This window comes from Apus apus, chromosome 7 (genome assembly GCF_020740795.1).
Source record: "Apus apus isolate bApuApu2 chromosome 7, bApuApu2.pri.cur, whole genome shotgun sequence".
NCBI lineage: Eukaryota > Metazoa > Chordata > Aves > Apodiformes > Apodidae > Apus > Apus apus.
Genome location: NC_067288.1, coordinates 12344206 through 12362809, shown reverse-complemented (window position 1 = coordinate 12362809; position 18604 = coordinate 12344206). Strand labels below are relative to the sequence as shown.

General features: G+C 38.7%; 2 protein-coding genes across 4 annotated transcripts in view; one reads left to right on the top strand and one right to left on the bottom strand.

The window, feature by feature from the left end:
- Positions 1-18604, bottom strand: part of PLPPR5 (phospholipid phosphatase related 5) — a 204369-nt gene that overhangs the window by 178548 nt on the left and 7217 nt on the right. For 2 of the 3 annotated variants that reach the window (XM_051624544.1, XM_051624546.1), the window contains exons 1-2: positions 11775-11847; positions 11033-11193 (exon numbers count right to left, since the gene is read on the bottom strand). The gene's annotated coding sequence lies outside the window, so the exon portion shown is untranslated. Of the gene's footprint in view, positions 1-11032; positions 11194-11774; positions 11848-18604 lie in introns of those variants that run through there. The other variant, XM_051624545.1, reaches the window with a different exon arrangement.
- PALMD (palmdelphin) overlaps positions 8012-18604 on the top strand; it is a 54116-nt gene continuing 43523 nt past the window's right edge. Inside the window, exon 1 of the mRNA XM_051624541.1 lies at positions 8012-8290. Within this exon, the coding sequence (XP_051480501.1) occupies positions 8247-8290 (44 nt within the window). The 5' untranslated portion in view covers positions 8012-8246. The remainder of the gene's footprint in view (positions 8291-18604) is intronic.

Here is an 18604-nt window from a genome sequence, read left to right as displayed (position 1 = left end):
TTCAAGATAGATATTTGTGTGACTTTTCATACTCAGACCTGCTATTCTCATTCCAACTCTCCTCAATCATCCACTAGAGATTTCTTGATAGCAAGCCAGTTATTTTAGCATGCCCATCACCAGAGCCCTGTGACCTAACAGGGAACGCAGACATCTGGTCATAGAAAACACCTTTCCTCCAACAGTAAATGGGTGTTTCCAACTCCTCCACGGATTAATTTAAATATAAATAGGTTGTTCACTTACTCTTAGGCAAAAAAGATTTTCTGCCTGACAGGGCAGTGACAAAAGGTGACAGAATCTTTCCAATCAGCTTACACTGATTGAAATCCACACTGCTTACAGTAGATCACAACCTTTGCCTCCTTCCCATTCAACTGGTAACAACAGTACTGTTTAAAGATTCAGAAATGCTGATCTAGCTAAAAGTTGGATTTGTGATGGCTGATAAAACTCTCAGGGAACCATGAAAGCACTGACAGTAATGCAGACAAGGGGGAGAACAATACATGCAATAAACTTCACTTCATCTGTAGATTGCAGCACACCTCTTTGTGTTCTCAAGAAAGCTTTTTTTCTTTTAGCATTTCCAATGCTTGATTTTTGTCTACTCTGTTCTTCACAGGAGCTCTCTTGTCTCTGCACATGCCAGACAAAATTCTGCTTAGCAAAACATGCTCCACAGCTTTGTCTTCCTGCCAAAAGATTCACTCAACCTGTTATGTAGGTATCAAGGACAAGAAAGCAAGGTTGTCTGCCTCTCTGCTGCCCAGCCACACCCCAGTTCCCAGTGCAGTAGACAAAGACACCACATCGAACATTTCTGTTGTACATGACTGCAAACAAGCAAACATAGCAGGTACCCTCTATCACACAACACATCAATTGATGTGTGCAGTTCTTGACAGGACACTAATCGATCACCATAGGAAGAGAACAGCATGGGTTTACTGGGAGACATTCCAAAATGCTTCCCTTCCTTTTTTTTCCCTGAATGATTGCCAGGGAGAGGTAGGTTGGATCAGGCTCTGCTGGGGCTTGAGATGTATGTTTTTCAGGGTATGGAAATTAGTGCATAAAAATGAGACTTTGGGGCCTATAAATGAAAATTAACAGGTCTTGAGGTAAACCAGGGGGGAAAAAAAGGCATAAAAATAGGGAAAGTAAGGAGAGACCAACCTAAAAAGAGAAAAGAAAATGGGAGACTTGGTCTCAGAAATTTTAAACATGGCTGTTTGGATTTAATCCCCACAGCTAAATCCTGATAAATTCTGCAGAATCAAAACTGAAATTAAATAGAGATTTCTTTAATGTACAAAATGGCTAATATTGGATATGCAGAAATGACCATTTATTCTGCCTGAGTACTAAACACAAATGACTTTGTGCTAAAGTTTAGAGATTCTCCATTTGCTATTTATTTTTGTCTTGATAGAACAGAGGTGGGACAAAGACATCTGAGGATATGACAGCTGAACCAAGCCTCCATTCTGAATCAAAATCTGAATTGGACCTGAACCAACACATTCAGATCTTGAGCACCACTGAATGCCTCTATTAAAAATCTTCACTGACATGAATACTAGATTAATGCCTCCCTCATGCATCCTGGCAGAACTGGGCTGAGACTTTCAGACCCATGTAGGTTCTGGTATAAATGGAACTGGTCTCCCAAACCTTGTAAGAAGTCTCCATTCTAAAGAACAGCCACAGAAAGCAAATGCTTGCCTCTGTAAAAATACTCACATCAGCACAGTTAAATATTGGAGGCTTGAGGATTCAGTTTTTGGCAGAGGAAATGCAGACAAGTCCTTTATTGGCCCTATATAGCATCACTGGTATTTATTTCTCAAACAGCAAATTTTCCTAGCCTTAACCTGTGTAACTTTAGAGTAAGAAGGAAATAGAGAAGAAGCAAATCACATAGAAACATGTGCCATGTATTCCTCACCCAGGTATTAAAACAAACAAAGAACGCTTCATTTCATTTTTGAAGCTGGCTTGTTGTGTTTCTGGAGAGTGCTGATGCCCTGTGATATGTGAACAAGATAGCATTAGGACTGTATACACTGTATTCCTCCTTGCTTTCTTAATAAAAGAATAATGAACCCAGTGGTGCAGAAGCAACACAACACGCTGCTATGAAGGAGACCTCAAAGCCCACTCAGCTGCTTCCCTGGTGTGTATTAAAATTAATGAGTTTCTGCTACAGAAAGAAAGAGGTGTCCTTACATAAGAAAGAGAACTATGATCTTTGTATTGAAGCACAACCACTGAGCAGCACAGAAATCTGCCCAGCTCAGTCTCAAACAATAAATTTATTTCAACAGGAGGAAAGCAAGGACAGATTGAATACTTACTATATACACTAAATGAGAGGATAGGAGAGCTTATCATTTGCATCTTAAGCATCTTCCACTTAGTTAAGACTGAACTACTGTTGAGACTCTCGTTCCCCCACCCAACCCTGCTCCTCCCATTTATGTAGCTAAAAGAGCAAAAAAAATGCCAGTAGTGAAAGCCAGCCAGCACCTGAGGCTGCTAACTCAGCCAGTACAGCCATAGTGTTTAATGGGTCTCAATTACAGTGCCCTTATTTTTGTGCATGGGAACACATATCTGAAGGTCAGCACATTTCATTAATATTTTTGATTAACATGTCCTTCACAGTGGTTTTGAGTTTTAATGCTTCCTAGTTAATGAAGCAAAATTTTGAAGCAGCTATTTGCTTGGTACTTAATACAATTTTTTAAATGCTGTTTCATTAAGACAGCTCAGTTTTATCCAATATTCTTCAAAGCTTCACATAACTGCAAAGGGGAATCAATAATCACAGAATCACAGAATCTTAGGGGTTGGAAGGGACCCTGAAAGATCATCCAAGTCCAACCCCCCTGCCAGAGCAGAGTCACCTGGAGCACATCACACAGGAACATGTCCAGGTGGGTTTTGAATATCTCCAGCGAAGGAGACTCCACAGACTCTCTGGGCAGCCTGTTCCAGTGCTCTGTCACTCACACAGTAATGATCCAGTGCTACACTAACATTGCTTTGAAGGTTATTTCCTGCCTCCAAGTTCCAGTGAGAAATAAAAATTACTAGCATGTTTCATACCTGAAAAGCACATCAAGCATTTTGTGAATTCAGCTCAAGCTATTTGCTTCAACTGAACTTCTAACTAGAGGACACTTTTACCACAGATTGTCTAAATTTCACAGAATAATTGCCCAAAATCTTAAGGAAGATCTCCTCCTTTTCTTAGGTGCTAGGGACACATCAAACTCATATGTCAATGAGTGCCAACTTCAACCATTGTAAAGAAATACAAGAGTCAAATCATGGTAAAAATCAGAAAACCAGGATCACCTCAAAACTGCTCTGAACTGTTCTGTAGGCACCAAATATTCCCATCTTACTGAGAATATGTGATCTCAAACTATTCAAATTTTACATTTCAATGCATGAAGAACTCTGAACCTCTTGAAGAAGTATCAGCAATCCACTTTGCTAATGTGTGCAGGTTTCCAAATCTAAATTTTTTAGCTTCCTGGGGCTGTGATTTATACCTAAAAATCTTTGCTATGTGACTGATGTTGAACTCAGTGTTTCCATAGCCTACCTGTCTCAGTTTGCAAACTGCTTCTGTTCTAATTTAGTCAAGTTCAGGCTATTAATAGCATCATGTAAAGGGCAGATATTTTGCTTATCTCATTAGAATCCAGAAATTTGTTATGCTGTCATGCCATTAAATCCCAGCCAGTCTAGTAGCCTTCCATTAGGACTGCATTAGTTCATCATTACTGAAATTTATTTTTCTTTTAGTCTCACTAGAATCAAGCTTTCTCAAAAAGTATTACATGAAGAAACATGATATCTGAAGGTCAGCCTCTGTTACTTCTTTTTGGGAAGACAAGAAAGAAAATGGAACTGAAAATATGCTCCAGTAGACTCCAGAACCAGTTGTTGATACAGCATAAGGACAGAATGCTCCATTTTGTCACTTCACTGTTGCTAGCTGGCAAACACCACTTTGTGTCTCTCTCCATTCCCCAATTCTGTAGAAGGGGCAAGCCTAAAGTTTAGCTGCAGGGAGTACTCTGGTTCTGGGGATATTTGAACCCAAATTCAGTTGATTCCTGATTCTCTAGCCAAAAAATACCAGCACTGAACAATCTGCCATATATTCAGTAAAACCTCAGACTAGGCTCTGATGAAGAATTTGTTTCCTTCCTCCTTCCCTCCTAAAATAGAAAAAGTTCAATTGAATGAGTGGTCTCACAGAAACATAAGACATTTCCACAAGGACTTCCAAGGCCAAAAAGACAGATACCACCTCTGCTAACAGGAATCATGCTGATAAGACAGAGGCTATGTACACATCAGCAAAGAATTATGTCCACTAGAAACTGAACTGTGGAATCAAACAGTTGGTGCTGAGGGCCTGACACCCTCACTACACATATTTCATGAGGATTTACCTCAGACAAGAACTAATCAGGTCCAATTAGGGGATGAATGCAGTTGGTGAGCACTGAATATGCTCCTGGAATACACAGTCCTCTTCAGTTTCACCTGAAAGACACCCAAATAAAGCACCCAAGACTTGTCCATTATGTGAATCAAAGTACCTTTAGAATGGACATGTAGATTGGCTTCAGAAGCACATTCCTAATTTGAATTAAAATCACTAATCTAGACACACTATAAATTATTCTGTGTAAGACCCAAAAAGCAGAATATACAAAGGAATAAAATACATTCTGTGCTATGCCCAGAGATGTACTCTTCAAGAGTGGAATCAGGATGCCTCTTCCAAAGCAAAGTGATGCCATGTGAAAGACAAATGGATGGGCAGGCATTTTTTTATTTTTTTTTTAAATTAGAGATAATGGAATGAGGCTGCCTAAGGTGATTTTACTCTAAGAATAAGATTTGGTTTTACATTTTAAGAAAATGAGAACAGCTATGCAGTATGAGCCACACAGCTAAGGACCAAGAAGAGTACTTTGTGTAGGAAAATGATGCATAGGAAATTACACAGTGAGGGTGGGTCACTTTCATATAACAAAAAATTGAATAACATGTTATTAAACATATAATTTAAATTAATGTCAAGAATACTAATCTGAAAGGCGACCCAGTGCTAAAGGAAACCATTTTTATTCATTGCAGTGGATCAGTTCTTAATGGTAATGGGTGATATTTACAAATCTATGGAGACTTCAATTCAAGCTGTGAATTTGCATTTCAACATCTCCATAAAATATCTCAATTTTAAGGAAGTCTGTACACACTTTGCTGCTGCCTCTCATATCAGACCAGTTGAACAAAAAATAATCAAACATAAATTCATCAGCTGCCCCGAACTGTTCAGTTGCCAACTCACCATGCCACTCCCTCTCTGCTCTGACTAAACTGAGCAACAGTAAAAAAAGGTGACTTCCTAACACAGAAGGAAAAGGTGTTCTTTTGCTTTAAAGCTGTTTTGGGTTAAAATGCAATAGCAGCAAGACTCAAAAATGTGTAATCAAGAAAGTACCATCACATCTATAATACTGTGTTGAAGATCTGGGAATAAAATTATGTCTTCAAACAAGCAAAGTTGCTTTAGTACAACACATAATATTAAGATAATTTAAAGTTACAGACACTACTCTATAAAGATGATAAATGTCAATGCAAAGTAAAGCAGACATGGTCTGTGCTCCTTAACGTACATCTATGCATATTTTTGAATGTTCAAAATAAAACCTACAGGGCAATAACTGCACATTCCTGTCTTTTGCATCACACAGACAATGCTGTCATGAATGAACAAGAAAATATTTGAGTTAGGAGGGAAGGGAGACCGCTACCAATCACAGATTGGCAGGTACCTCTCTGTTTTGTCCAGCCTTTTCTGAGTATTGGTGTATGTTCATTACATTTCCATCCCACTTTTAGTGTTAAAATTCAGGTAGCTGTTTACTTGAATTTGACCAAAACCCTGCGGGTTGGATCTAAATGATCTTTAAGATCCCTTCCAACCCAAACCATTCTATAACCCTATGACTCACAGTAGACCAGAAAATGAGCAGCACTTGGGATTGCCTCTGTGTTTATCTGAACGGGAAGCAGAGCTCGCAGCCTTTGCTCCCCAACCCCCGCAGGTCACTCCGCAGTTCCCAGCCCCTGCCCGCAGCAACACACACTCCCCCCCCCCCAACCCCGAAACGCTGCGGGGAACCCCTGCGGACCCTGCAATACCAGCGAGATCCCGTCAGAGGGAGACTGTACCGCGCCAGTCTTGTCTTGTAAGGGACATAACTCTTGGAAGCTATTTTAACAAGACCATTTACACTACACTGCAAAGACTAAAATGTACAGAATTATTATTAAAGGAAATTTTTTTTAAATTACAACATATTTTTTAAATTACAACATATTTTTTAAATTACCTTTGGGTTCTTATGCAATCTTGAGATGCAAATCTTGCATAAAGGAGTTATTCAAGTCAGCATAGTTGAAGTGGTTTTTCATATCTTCTTTAAAATTATTTCCTCACTAGTATTTAACATATTTTCTCCTGATGTCCAACTGGGATCTACCCAAGGGTAACATGCACCCATTACTCCTTGTCTCTCCCACATTTTCCAGTTTATTTTCAGTTTCATTTACGTTTACCTACCCAAAAAAGGGACCATCAGCTAAGAAGGAAGGCTAGGAGGTGTTACCATGACACAGGTTACCAGCTTTCAGCTCTGCCAATAGAAGGCCAGAACTCTATGACTAGCAAGTCTCACAAGTCAGCAGATCTCCCCATCAGCAAAGAGCAGGCTGCATTCATAGCTGGTAATCTTGCACAGCAGGAGTCATCACCGGGACATGGGGTATCCTAGTTGCTGAACAAAGTTTGTATCAGCCAGCAAAGGTATCATAGACTTGGACCCAGACTGCCAGACAGCTGCTGTTCCTGTGCTAACCAATACCTGTCCCAGCCTACCTTTACTTATACTACAAAACACAGAGCAATATCCCACTGGCCTTTGAGTATTTCCACATCTCAAAGAGGTCTAAAATCACCAAAATGGAAAGAACTAAAAAGACCACATCTTTCTGTGACAGTTCAGAGATTTATGTGCCACACTCTCCAACCCCTGAAAATTGCAGTGGAAGTAGAAGTGGCCTCACATTTCTGACCTGTTCCAAACCTCCCCACTTAACTCTTTGTTTCTGATACATCTGTTTAGAGAAGCTGCTTTTCCAGATTTTTCAAATTTTCCCATATACAACTTGAATATTTGAGACTCCATATTCTTTTGGCCAAATCCATTTCTCTATCAGATACATCAGGAACAAAGAGGAAGGGGGAAGGTGTGGTGCAGATCTTCTGTTACAGAGAGATATACTGAACCCTGCAGGGTCCGAGATATGGCTCAGAGAGCAAGTATGGCATCCTGTCAAATACAGAGCCACGTTTCTTTTCACTCTTCACACACCACCAGATCAATAAATCAAGGTGTCATAAAATTTGACGGAGGAAAGTCAAACCAACGCCATGAAATTATTGCTTTCAAAGCAATTTTGCATGAAACAAAACATGCATTGATTCCATTTCCAACATAGTACTCTCATTGTATCTCTAAGAAAACTTTGCATTCCTGATCACAGAAGTCCAATTTTAGAAAGCATTTGCTGTGATTTTTCTGGAATACTTTCAATAAAGTTAATTAATTTAAAATAGTTCATTATATGACATTTTGTAATTTTGGTTAAAAGCCACCTTTAGGACCCAATTAGTATTTCTATCCATCCAGAAATTACAGTAAATCACCACAATCTTTACCTCACCTGCTGATTTACTTAGGCTATGTCCAGAGCAAAGGGCCACAATAAATGCCAAAGTAAGTGCCACACCCACTTATAAATCACAAAGCCCCAAGTCTCTTATTTAACAAGTTAAATATTTACTAGACTATAACCAGCAAACCACACAAGTAGGTCTCTTAGATAACTGATTTATCAGAGGAAAAGTCTTTATCAAGTATTTCTTAGCCCTTCCATGGACATTTCTCAACTACTTTTTTCAACCTGTTTTTCTTAACCCTACAAAAGAGGGTGAAACTTCACCTGGATGTGTATGTGCATGAATAAAGTACAATAACACAACATTGAAAGGATTCATCATCTCAGACTGGACTTCTTTCAGTTGTCTGTCCTATTCCTATCACCGTTTGCAAAGCAGTAGTGATAATTGTGACAACAAAATGCAGTCTGATGCTTTGGTTTCTGAACATCAAAGACAAAAAAGGTAAGATCTCAATTTTTTTTAATCTGTTTAGGTTGCATACTGCTCTTAAAAAGTGTGACTATCAAAATCTGTCTTTCCTTAGTATTTTGATCCTGCTCTTCATTCTGCTTTTCTTCCCTACTAAAAAAAAAAAATAAATAATAATTTTTTAAAAAAACCCCTAGTTTATACACCTACAGTTATAGTGTGGATCTGGGTTATGAGTTCTTGTGCTTTCAGATGTGGGAAGGCATGACAGAGAATTATTTGTATTAATCCAGCCCACCTTCAAGGCACATGTGCCCATTCACAGTAGATGATTTTCTATTTCAAAGTTAGAGCTACACAAATCTTAAATTATCCATGTGACTGTGACTACAGCTGTTCTTGGGAGACAAGGGAAAAACAGGGAGACATAGAAAGACAGCCAAAGGAAGGAGAAGGGGGTATTGAAATAGTTAAATTTAATCCAACTGTTCTAAACCTGCTTCTGTGACATTAAACAGTATCACAGAGTGATTCTGAAGACAGAAGAAACACTGAGGTCACTGCATTGATTTGGCCACCAGCAGAGCAGCCATGCACAGCAATAATTACAGCTTACACAGATTGTTCGGCTTTAATACAAACCACAACCTTTCACTGTCAGAACTAGACCTATTTCTTTTAATAAGAGAGTGTAATTAGCCAGTTCTATCTTAAACATTCTGTACGATCAGGAAAGGCAGTAAAAAGCACCGTGAGGAGAGCCATCAGTGAGAAACAAGTACAATCAGAGATTACTTTTGCCATTTGCTCTGTGCATCTTCTTTGGACATTAGAGCGTTATTCAGCAATGGATTATCTTAAACATCTCCCACACTGAGTTTTCCACTGTATTATCTGACAATCCCATTATGAGAAGTCAGATTCTCATAAAGCTCATGTTTGACCTAACTTCTCCATCCCTATCCTCCATAAATTGTAACTCCTGCTCAGCTTTTTTTCCCTCTCAAAATGGGTTATTTCACCTTTCTAACGTTCTGGCACCTTAAACATTACTTTAAATTGCTGAAAACAGATAATTTCAATCTTTACTCTCTTGCCTCTCTAAATTATATCTTTAGGTTGCCCTGTTCCATTTTTCCCCTGCCTTCCCTTGCCCCCTACCTTGGCTATAGAAATTGCCCGCATAGATGGAGCTTCTTTGAAATGCAAAGGGCTTTCCTTTTTCAAGAAGGAGAAAGCGTGTTGAGTAGACTGATATAAAATCTAATAATGCATTACATGGAAGTGATATAGTGAGTACCAATACATGGGAAATAAATTGTGTTACTCCAATTTGATGTTACTTCCATAAAAATTATTAAGCAAGATATATTATTTTCATTGATTCCTTCATTAGGAACCAGATTTACATAAAGCCAACTCAAGAACACAGATTGTGAGAGCTAAAAAGTTAACATGACAGCTCATTGGCACAGGGGGATCTGGAACACTAGCACACTGTGTGCTCATAACCAACATTAATTTCAATACTGCCAAAAGCAGGGTCATCTATTCAGGAAGGATGAAATTCCTGAAATTAAGGCACTGCCCTGGAACCTCATGATGCTGAGGAGACCTTGAGAGTCATGCTGGATAAAACAGCCCTGGCTGTTTACCTTTCTTTCACATCCTGTTTAATAGTGATGCTCAGAATATGTATTTCAAATTGAACTCTGAAAAGAAAATTAACTCTGAGAAGAAAATTAACCGCTTGCATTTTTGCCTGCATTGTGGTAAATTACAACCCTGGCCATCCATAGCTTTGGATTTGTTCTGGCAGAGACCTTTGACATCTTTTAGAGAAATAAGCAGATTAATTTAGAACTACCATATTTCCCCTATGCTTTTTTCTCACTCATTTAACTACAGCTGTTAGGGTTTGTTATTTCACTTAAATGATACATATTTTTGTGGGCTTTTTCCCTTAATATGCTTAGCTACAAATTAAAGTTTTCCTATGCAGATTACCATAGATTACTATTTCTGCTTGGGAATATAGAATATCAGTTCCACTATCAATCAACACACCATGCACATCACAATGAAAACTGAAATTTTTACAAAAAAGGATCCAAGCACACTAGGTGAATGGACACAAATATAAGAAATTAAAATCATAGCTGATTAATGTGATATGAATTACTAGAACACTTTGATAAACTCTGAATTAGCTGTAGGTAGGTATGTTTACATGGCAATACTTGGTCAAGAAATGGACATTAGCATTATCTTAGGTAAGATGTAACTGTGTACACAGCCATAGCCAAAAATGCAAACAAGATACATAAACGCTGAAATTGTGAATAACAAAGTTAGGATGTGTAGGTTATTAGCACAAATTTGTCTAGAGTACTGTATTGCCCTCAGACCTCTGCATCTATGGAAAGAATTTTGGAGATTTAGAGCAGACTTGGCAAAGTGTAAACTGAACACCATATTCTCTGAAAAGCAGATAATATTCAAATAATGTATTTCAGAAACAGTGCAGAAAGGAGTAGACAAAGTAAGGAAGAGGAAAAACTCCTAATCAATGTGCATCTCTTTTCAAAAAAAGGAGGCATTTCATAAAAGTTATAAAAAATAATACTTTTATAATCACTGTGTAATCAAATTATGAAACCTATTGCTACAGGAGGTTCTTGAAAACTATGATTCAATATTAAGAACAGGATAAAGAAGTTATTTCCAGAATTTTCAAGTATCAGCTTTGTAGAAAATCTGTTTAATGCTTTGTACCTCCTGTGCAGCTGGTAGGCCTTTGTCAGAAGTATCAGTAGTGGGCTCTGCAGCATTGGCAAAGGGATAACAGGCACAGATTCAGCTTGGCTCGCTTCCAGGATAGCATTTCAGTTTTCTTAGATTTGGCAGCAGTCAACAGTCCAATAGAGTTAACACACCTGAATGCTCATATTAGGGGTAGAGGGGCATAAAAAAAAAAAATACAATCACATCAAAATGCAAGATAAACACTTCTGTTTGTGTTAAAATTTTTATTTTAACATGTCTGGGGACTTTCATTTTCCCACACATTAGACTTGTCCTAACCTACTTTATTACTTTTTAATACAAAGAATCAAGAACATTGTTTTGTCAACAGGAAAACTACCAGGGCAGAAAGAGGCTCAGTAGTCAGCAGAGGGAGTCAGTGACTTCCAGAGAGCAGCTCATCTATTTTAGGAATGGACAAAGTGCCTTCTGTAGATGCCCATCTCCACTAACTGCAGAAGGAATCTGAGGTTTATGCAACATTTACAGTGAAAATTGTCATGGAATTGGTGGAATTACACCTTCCCACAAACTTCTACACAATATTAATGTCTGATTAGTTGAATCTCAGGGTATCTATCTCAACAAAGAACTGCTTTGCTAACTTCCAGAGAGAAGTATTAAGCAGATGCAAGTTAATACATAAGTGAAGATTTTCACTTACTTTGTTTTTTAAAATATCACTCATTTTAAAAATACAAACCAGTCTAACCTCAGGTACAGAAAAAGCTGAAGTAAAATCCTGGCAGCTTCAATAAAACAAATGGCCATTAACTTCTACAGCCTTTTTTCCTGAAGAAAGGACATACTAAGTTTTCCCAGTGTTTATGTGCTCCTGTTGGCCAAAGTGTCAAGATAAATTCCTCTCAAAAATCCAGGACCCAGTTGAAAGTAAAGGTTTTCCAGTTTTTTAGCAGTACTCTAGTGCCATTGCTCTTCCAGTTCTCATCAGAAAAGGCTTTCTAAAAAAAATCCTAGTGGGACTGTGTCAGAAGTGCACAGAATGTGGCTATATAGAGCAAAAGGCAGAGAGCAAACAGCAGGGCTGCAATCGCCTGGCACTGTCCATATCACTTTCAGGCTGGGACTTGTATAAATCAGTCACAACCAGCTATGCAACTGATAGCAAAGTTTATCTCCATGCAGAGCAACTGGGGTCTGTACAGGTTTACTAATGTAAGTACTTGGAAGCAGCAAAGAAAAAGCATAGTAGGTTATGTAATGAAAGTCTGAAGGTAGAAGAGTTCAGGGGAGGGTAGGAACAGTGTTGAGGGGGTTTGGGCTGACTCAGAGTGACAGCAATAATAGCCTGTTTGACAACAGTCTGTCAGTGCACACAATTTCCAACATTGCTACATAGCAGGACTCAGTAATCCTACAGTAATCATAACCCCTGCCCATCTGTCTCCTGGTGATATTTTCTGTAACAAAACAGTAACTTTACAGAGGCATTTGTAATAGTGTAAACTGGTAGTCACAGAACATGCTTATGACTTAAGACAGCTGCTTCTAATTGTTTAAAGACATTTCAAATTTTGGAATTCCAGGGGGAGTTCACAATCTGCTATGGCAATATCTCAGATTCTCTACTACTGCATATTTCCACACAAGCCAGTGAACAACATAATTTCTAGCAAACACTGTGCAGGTGCAGTTATAGGGTTTGGTTTTTTTTCTACCTGTAGCTTCCTAGCTATAACACCAAAACTTAATTTATCGTAATTTTGGAAAGGTTCCTTTGCCTATGCTAGAACCAACACAGTTCTCTCAGTCTATTTAATTCCTGCACATCTTGAAGTACCTTTGTCCATATTGCCTACTAAAGAGATTACAAGCATTGAGTTTCCCAAAGGCAAACAATAAAGATGAAAGGGAAACCTCTAATGAGCAGCACTGATCTACTAGCCATTAGCTAGGGAGATTCCCACTCCATCTGTTGACTCACAGATATTTCAACAGGAAGATTACCCAGATCTGATAAGGAATATTCCCAGCATAGGATGGTCTCATGCTTAATAGATGGTAATAATATTAATCCAACGTTTAGAGAGTCAAACAGTGCAAATAGGTTCAAAAATACCTGGTTATGGATTCACTGTGATATAAACTAACTAAAACTCAGTGATGCTATGCTGATAGTTTAATTCTCAAATTCATATATAATTTTCTACTTTGGAAAAGCCATACATTGAATAGAAAATGCCAACATAGATCTCTGGACAAATTAAATAATGGGAAAATATGTGAAGTTTTCCTGGTTTACTTTATAACACTGTACTTACCTTTGGCCCATAATAAAACCCTCTGAAATAAGCATATCATAGCAATTTGCAGGCAAGTAACAAACATAAAGACTCTGGAGAGGTCATTGACACAGCAAGCACTTGACAGGCCTGCCAGTGAATGTTCCTATGGATCCAAACACAGAGAATGTACTGCAGAGTTCCTTCTCAAAATATCTGCTGGAGGACCTGATATCAAGTGATGGATGACTTACGACACTACTCCTCCAAAGCAACCATTTCTAGCAAATATATACTCTATATAAACATGCAAATAAAGTTATATAAACCCATACTTTTTGCTAGTTTCTTTACTTGCTCTTTTCTGGCAGTTGCCACATGAAAGTTACAGAAAAGCATGGCTCCCTCTGTGATATATATACACAAACAGAATTACAATAAATTCAGTTATAAATCCATTTCTATTTCCTAATCTAGTTTTAAGACAGAGATATCACAATAACTTAATATTTGAAATCTGGTCTGTCTAAAGCTTGTTTCGGAAAGTTGGAATATTTTTACATGTCCATTTATCTGTAGTTAGCTTCCTTTCTGCAGTTCTATGATTCTAATTGAGGCATTTCTGATTGCGCAAAACTTCCTTAACTATAAAGTTACTCCATACACTAGACAGACCTGAGAAACTACTCAAGAGATTAGGATTTTACATCCTGAATAAAATACCATGCAACTCTCTGGCTGCAGATTGCAGGAAAAGAACTAAGACCGCAGTCATGCTCTTTTGGAAAGCCTGAAAATGCTCACCAAAGAACCAAAAAAGTAGTTACAAAAATTACAGAAGACCTCTCTTAGGTACGTTACAGACACCTTTGTCACTGTAGTTGCACCCAGAATACCTCACCACTCCCATTTACAGAACAGGATCCACCAAGTAAAAGCACATCAGGACACAGGCTCAGAGATCCTTGCACTTTAACAGCTGCACATGGAGATGGACACGTGGCCCCTGAACACAGTTCTGAAGTTTCTGCTGATGACTGCAGGGGAATTTGGGTGTGAATCCATTCATCTTCCATTCCTCTATCTAGAATGTGATAAGGTCAAGCCAACAACTCATGCTACAGTTGTTGTTCCTCCTTAAATGCTGCCTTTTCCTGTTTGTTACATTTCCTTATTTGAAAGAGTATCTCCTGTAGGAATAAAAAGCTCAAGAAGCAAAATAAATCAACTTTTTTAATATCATTATGAAAAATTTAGAGCACTCATCTTCCTTCACACTCCCAAGTGTTTTTCCAACTCACAGGTATTTCAAAGATGTATTTGAGATCTGGGCACAGACAGTACTTTGCTTCTATATTTATAGTAAGAACTTACTTCTTTGTAAAGATTACAAATTTTTTCCATTTTCAAGTAGATGGCAGTACAACCTACCTCATTCCATTACTCTGGAAACAGCTAATGTTGGCAATGGTAGCTGAGAAAACAGTAAGCTGGAAAATACAACAGCTGTAATGTGAAAGAGAATAAAAAATGCTTGGTCTCTACAATTAACTGAAGCGAGGTTGTAGAGAGGCTGATGTTGGTCTCTTCTCCCAAGTAACTAGTGATAGGAAGACAGGAAATGGTTTAAGTTGTGCCAGGGAAGGTACAGGTTGGATGTTAGGAAAAATTTGTTTGCTGAGAGAGTGGTGAGGCATTGGAACAGACTGCTCAGGGAAGTGGTGGAGTAGCCATCCCTGGAGGTGTTCAAGAAATATTTAGATGTGGTGCTTCAGGATATAGTTTAGTAGTTGTGTTAGTTTGAGTACAGTTGGAATTTATGATCTTGAGGGTCTTTTCCAATCCTAATGATTCTATGATTCTAAAGTGGGAAAACTAACAAAGGCTTTGTCTCCAAGCCTGGGTTTGTCCATCAGAGTGATGGTCTTCCAAAAGCAAGTACTTGAAAGTAAGTATTTATGTGCTACAGAGACTGGAATGCAAAGTATTTGCAACTTACTCTAGGTTGCAAGTGGTGCGAGTCAGTCCTGTTGAAACCACTATAATGCGATGCCCGAGTATCGGGGGAAATCTACCATGGGGATTATCAGGTGCAGTAAAACTGATTTAATTCTCCAAGGCTAAGGCCATCACAAGGAAAACGAAGCAGCCAGTGGAAAAAATCTGAACATTGGTTACGCTTATCCTAGTGGGACCATGAAAACAACAACAACGATTTTTTGTATCAGCTTAAGAGGTAGATAAAATCAATCCCTACATTAAGAGGGAGGGGAAAGGAGAACAGACATTTCTCCCTACCAGTGACCTGGCTGTTACCTAGCTAAAATACTGCAAAGACACCAAGTCTGTTGTGGTGTTTTACACACAGCAAAGAGGGTGAGGTAAAGAGACAGCACTGTAATAGCAAATACTATGAAGTCTTTCAGGCACCAAGAGATGTTTCTTTAAACATAGTAATGGAAAGAATGAACTTTACCCTAGCTGACCCATCTCCTCATTAACCCACAGCATGCTGGTGAGCCTAAGCATGATTCTCAGTTGTTTTCATGAGATTCTTTTTTCCATGTTTCACTGAAAACTGAGAAAATGCAAAAACACTACTTTGCAAATGCAGCTTTTGAACAGGCAACAGGATGACTTATGATGAATAATGAAAAGACATGCTAAACACTGCATTTCATTAGAGAAAAAGGGAATTCTCTTGCAAGATTCAGCACAGCCTTTATACTAAGAAGCTTGGGACTTAGTGCTATTGTAACTCCTCTGACTTTAAAGATACCCGAAGAATGAATTTGCCCTATTTGTATTAGTAATGGCTGACTAATAAAAAGTGAAACCTAAAAGACTAAGGAGACATCAGGGCAATCTTATTTCCTTTTCCCCTAATGCAGCGAGTGCAGAACTCCCAGCTGACTGTAAGAATAGCCAGGGTGATGTGTGTCTTGACTGACATTTGTCTACATGCTGCTGCTAGAAATCAAATATTTATCTTCTGAAAAAAAAATTCTTGGCAGATATTCCTGATTATGCTGCAGAGTAATTCAGTGTACTTAAAGACATTAATGCAGTTTGTCTTGTATTTGGGCAGGGGGCAAATAAATTCCTCTATAGACTTAATCCTTAGCTGCTATTTCCCATAAGGATTCTATCTCAAGACAACAAGCTTGACCCTGAATCTGCACAAACAGAGCTTATAATTATGGTTTGAACTACAGATGCTTTATTTCTGGGTCCTCTTTACCTCCTCAGCCCCTGCATAGGAGAGATCATCACGCCTTGGGATTGCTCAGTGGAGTTTAAGGAGTCCACAAATTCCATAAGAAAAATTCCTTTTAATGGGATGAAATTTTTTTCTAATCAATCCTTGTGTTTCAAGATTTTCTTTTCCATAGTGAAACAAAACCTAAACTATCTCTCTCTACCAGTATATCACTTTACTGAAGGATTAGGTTTTAAGGATGCTTAACCTAATAATTATACATGGCTGCTATTTTAGGACATACACTGTGATCCATACAAAACTGAGCGGAAAGACAGACACAGTGCATCCCCTCTGTGGGAATTTTGGTTGAAGGTCAAGAATGTTTGTTTCAAAATAAACACCTTCTTCCAAGAGGTTCACAGATTACACAGAAATTACCTTCTTTGTAGTGAGAACTGAACAGCAGTAAGAAGTGGTATTTTCCATCTACATGAAGCTTTTAAAGGGCTCCCAGGTAGAGGATAGATCCAAGTTATTTATTATTCCTAGCATAATTCTACAACATCTATCAAAGTAACAGACAATGATACTCAATCTTTCTTACAAAGTCGATGCTAGGGGGGTAATGATTCTATGTGTGTCTTCAAAAAGATACCCACAAGAAGAGTTATTTTAGAAAACTACCCCCAGGAGTCAACGAATGAGTCAAAAACTACCTTATGTGTGCCATTGAAAATTACTTCCAGCTTCCCAGTCAATTTTGAGTATTACGAGAGTAATGTTCTTTTGGCTGACTCCCTCAGTGCAGATGAGATGCTAAGCTGTTTGGCCCTTCCTTCAGCCCAAGCTTGCAATATCCCAGTGAATGCTATAAAGAAATTACACTTGCACAGCCAAAACCTGTTTTAATCAATTTGCTCTCTAAAAATAGTTAAAACTAATTATCCCACACCTCATTCCCAGGAGCAAATTTTGTGCTGGAACTCAGGGGACTAAACCTCTTTGGAACCTCATGTTAGTCAACAGTGCTCAGAACTGCTCACTAATAGCAGGCCTGATCTTGTGCGCTGTTGACAGAAACCTGAAGTAAATCTGTCAAGATTACACATCAAATTTGGGGGAGTTAGGCTAGATCTGAACTGGTGAACAGACACAGAGGATCACACTCTATAAACTGAGGATCAGGTTCCATATAATTAAGTCCTAGTCACATTGAGTTGTTAATATTAATTTCCCTGTGTTGCAGGCTGGAAGGATCAGAGTCCTTCTGTGAAGTGTGTGCTAGTACTCACAAACACTTCCTTGGCAATATTAGTTACATCCAATACAAAAAAATGCAAAGGGAATTGCTGGTACCCTCAGAAAGAGCCATTGTCATGACAGGACTTCAGAACTCTCTTACACTAAAAACCCAGCTCAAACAGTGTCTTTCTGCTCTCACCAAGTTTCATGCAGCCTGATGACTGTGTCATTGTGTGTAGTTCCCACGTTTCAGCTACTGTGTCATCCCATATTTACCTGTGAGAACACAACCCAGGCCTCTTTATAGGCAATGCAGACCCTGCCAGAATCTGACAAAACATGTATAGAATCTACCCACCCACTACAGACAGCTGACATATGCAAGCCCTAGCAGGCTCATTCCTGGAGCAAGGCCAGTTTCTGTGCTCCCCTATATGAAAGTGCTTCCTTTACTCTAGCTGAACAAGTAATACTAGATGTGCTGTTGTTAACTTTTCCACGCTCTTACTTCTCCTACAAACAGTGGTTGGTAGAGGTTTACTCTATTACTGTTCTTACTGATGCCACACCAAATCCTGCTCTAAGTCCATCCTTTAACTCTATTTGTCAGAATGAGGTATCAGCTGAGCAAGCCCTGCCTCACTCCCAGCGTGGGAGCTGAACTGCTGATCAAAGAGCTTTCAAGCTTTATTATATACCTGCTGATGGCCAGACAGAAAGACCAAACTATAGATCATGAATACTGCTTCTTCAGCAACTTACTTTCTCATGTATCAGTTAACTTTTTCCTAGTGTTCATCATTATATCTGATCCTCACAATTTCTTCACTGTTTTATGTGTTCTTGAGGCTACGG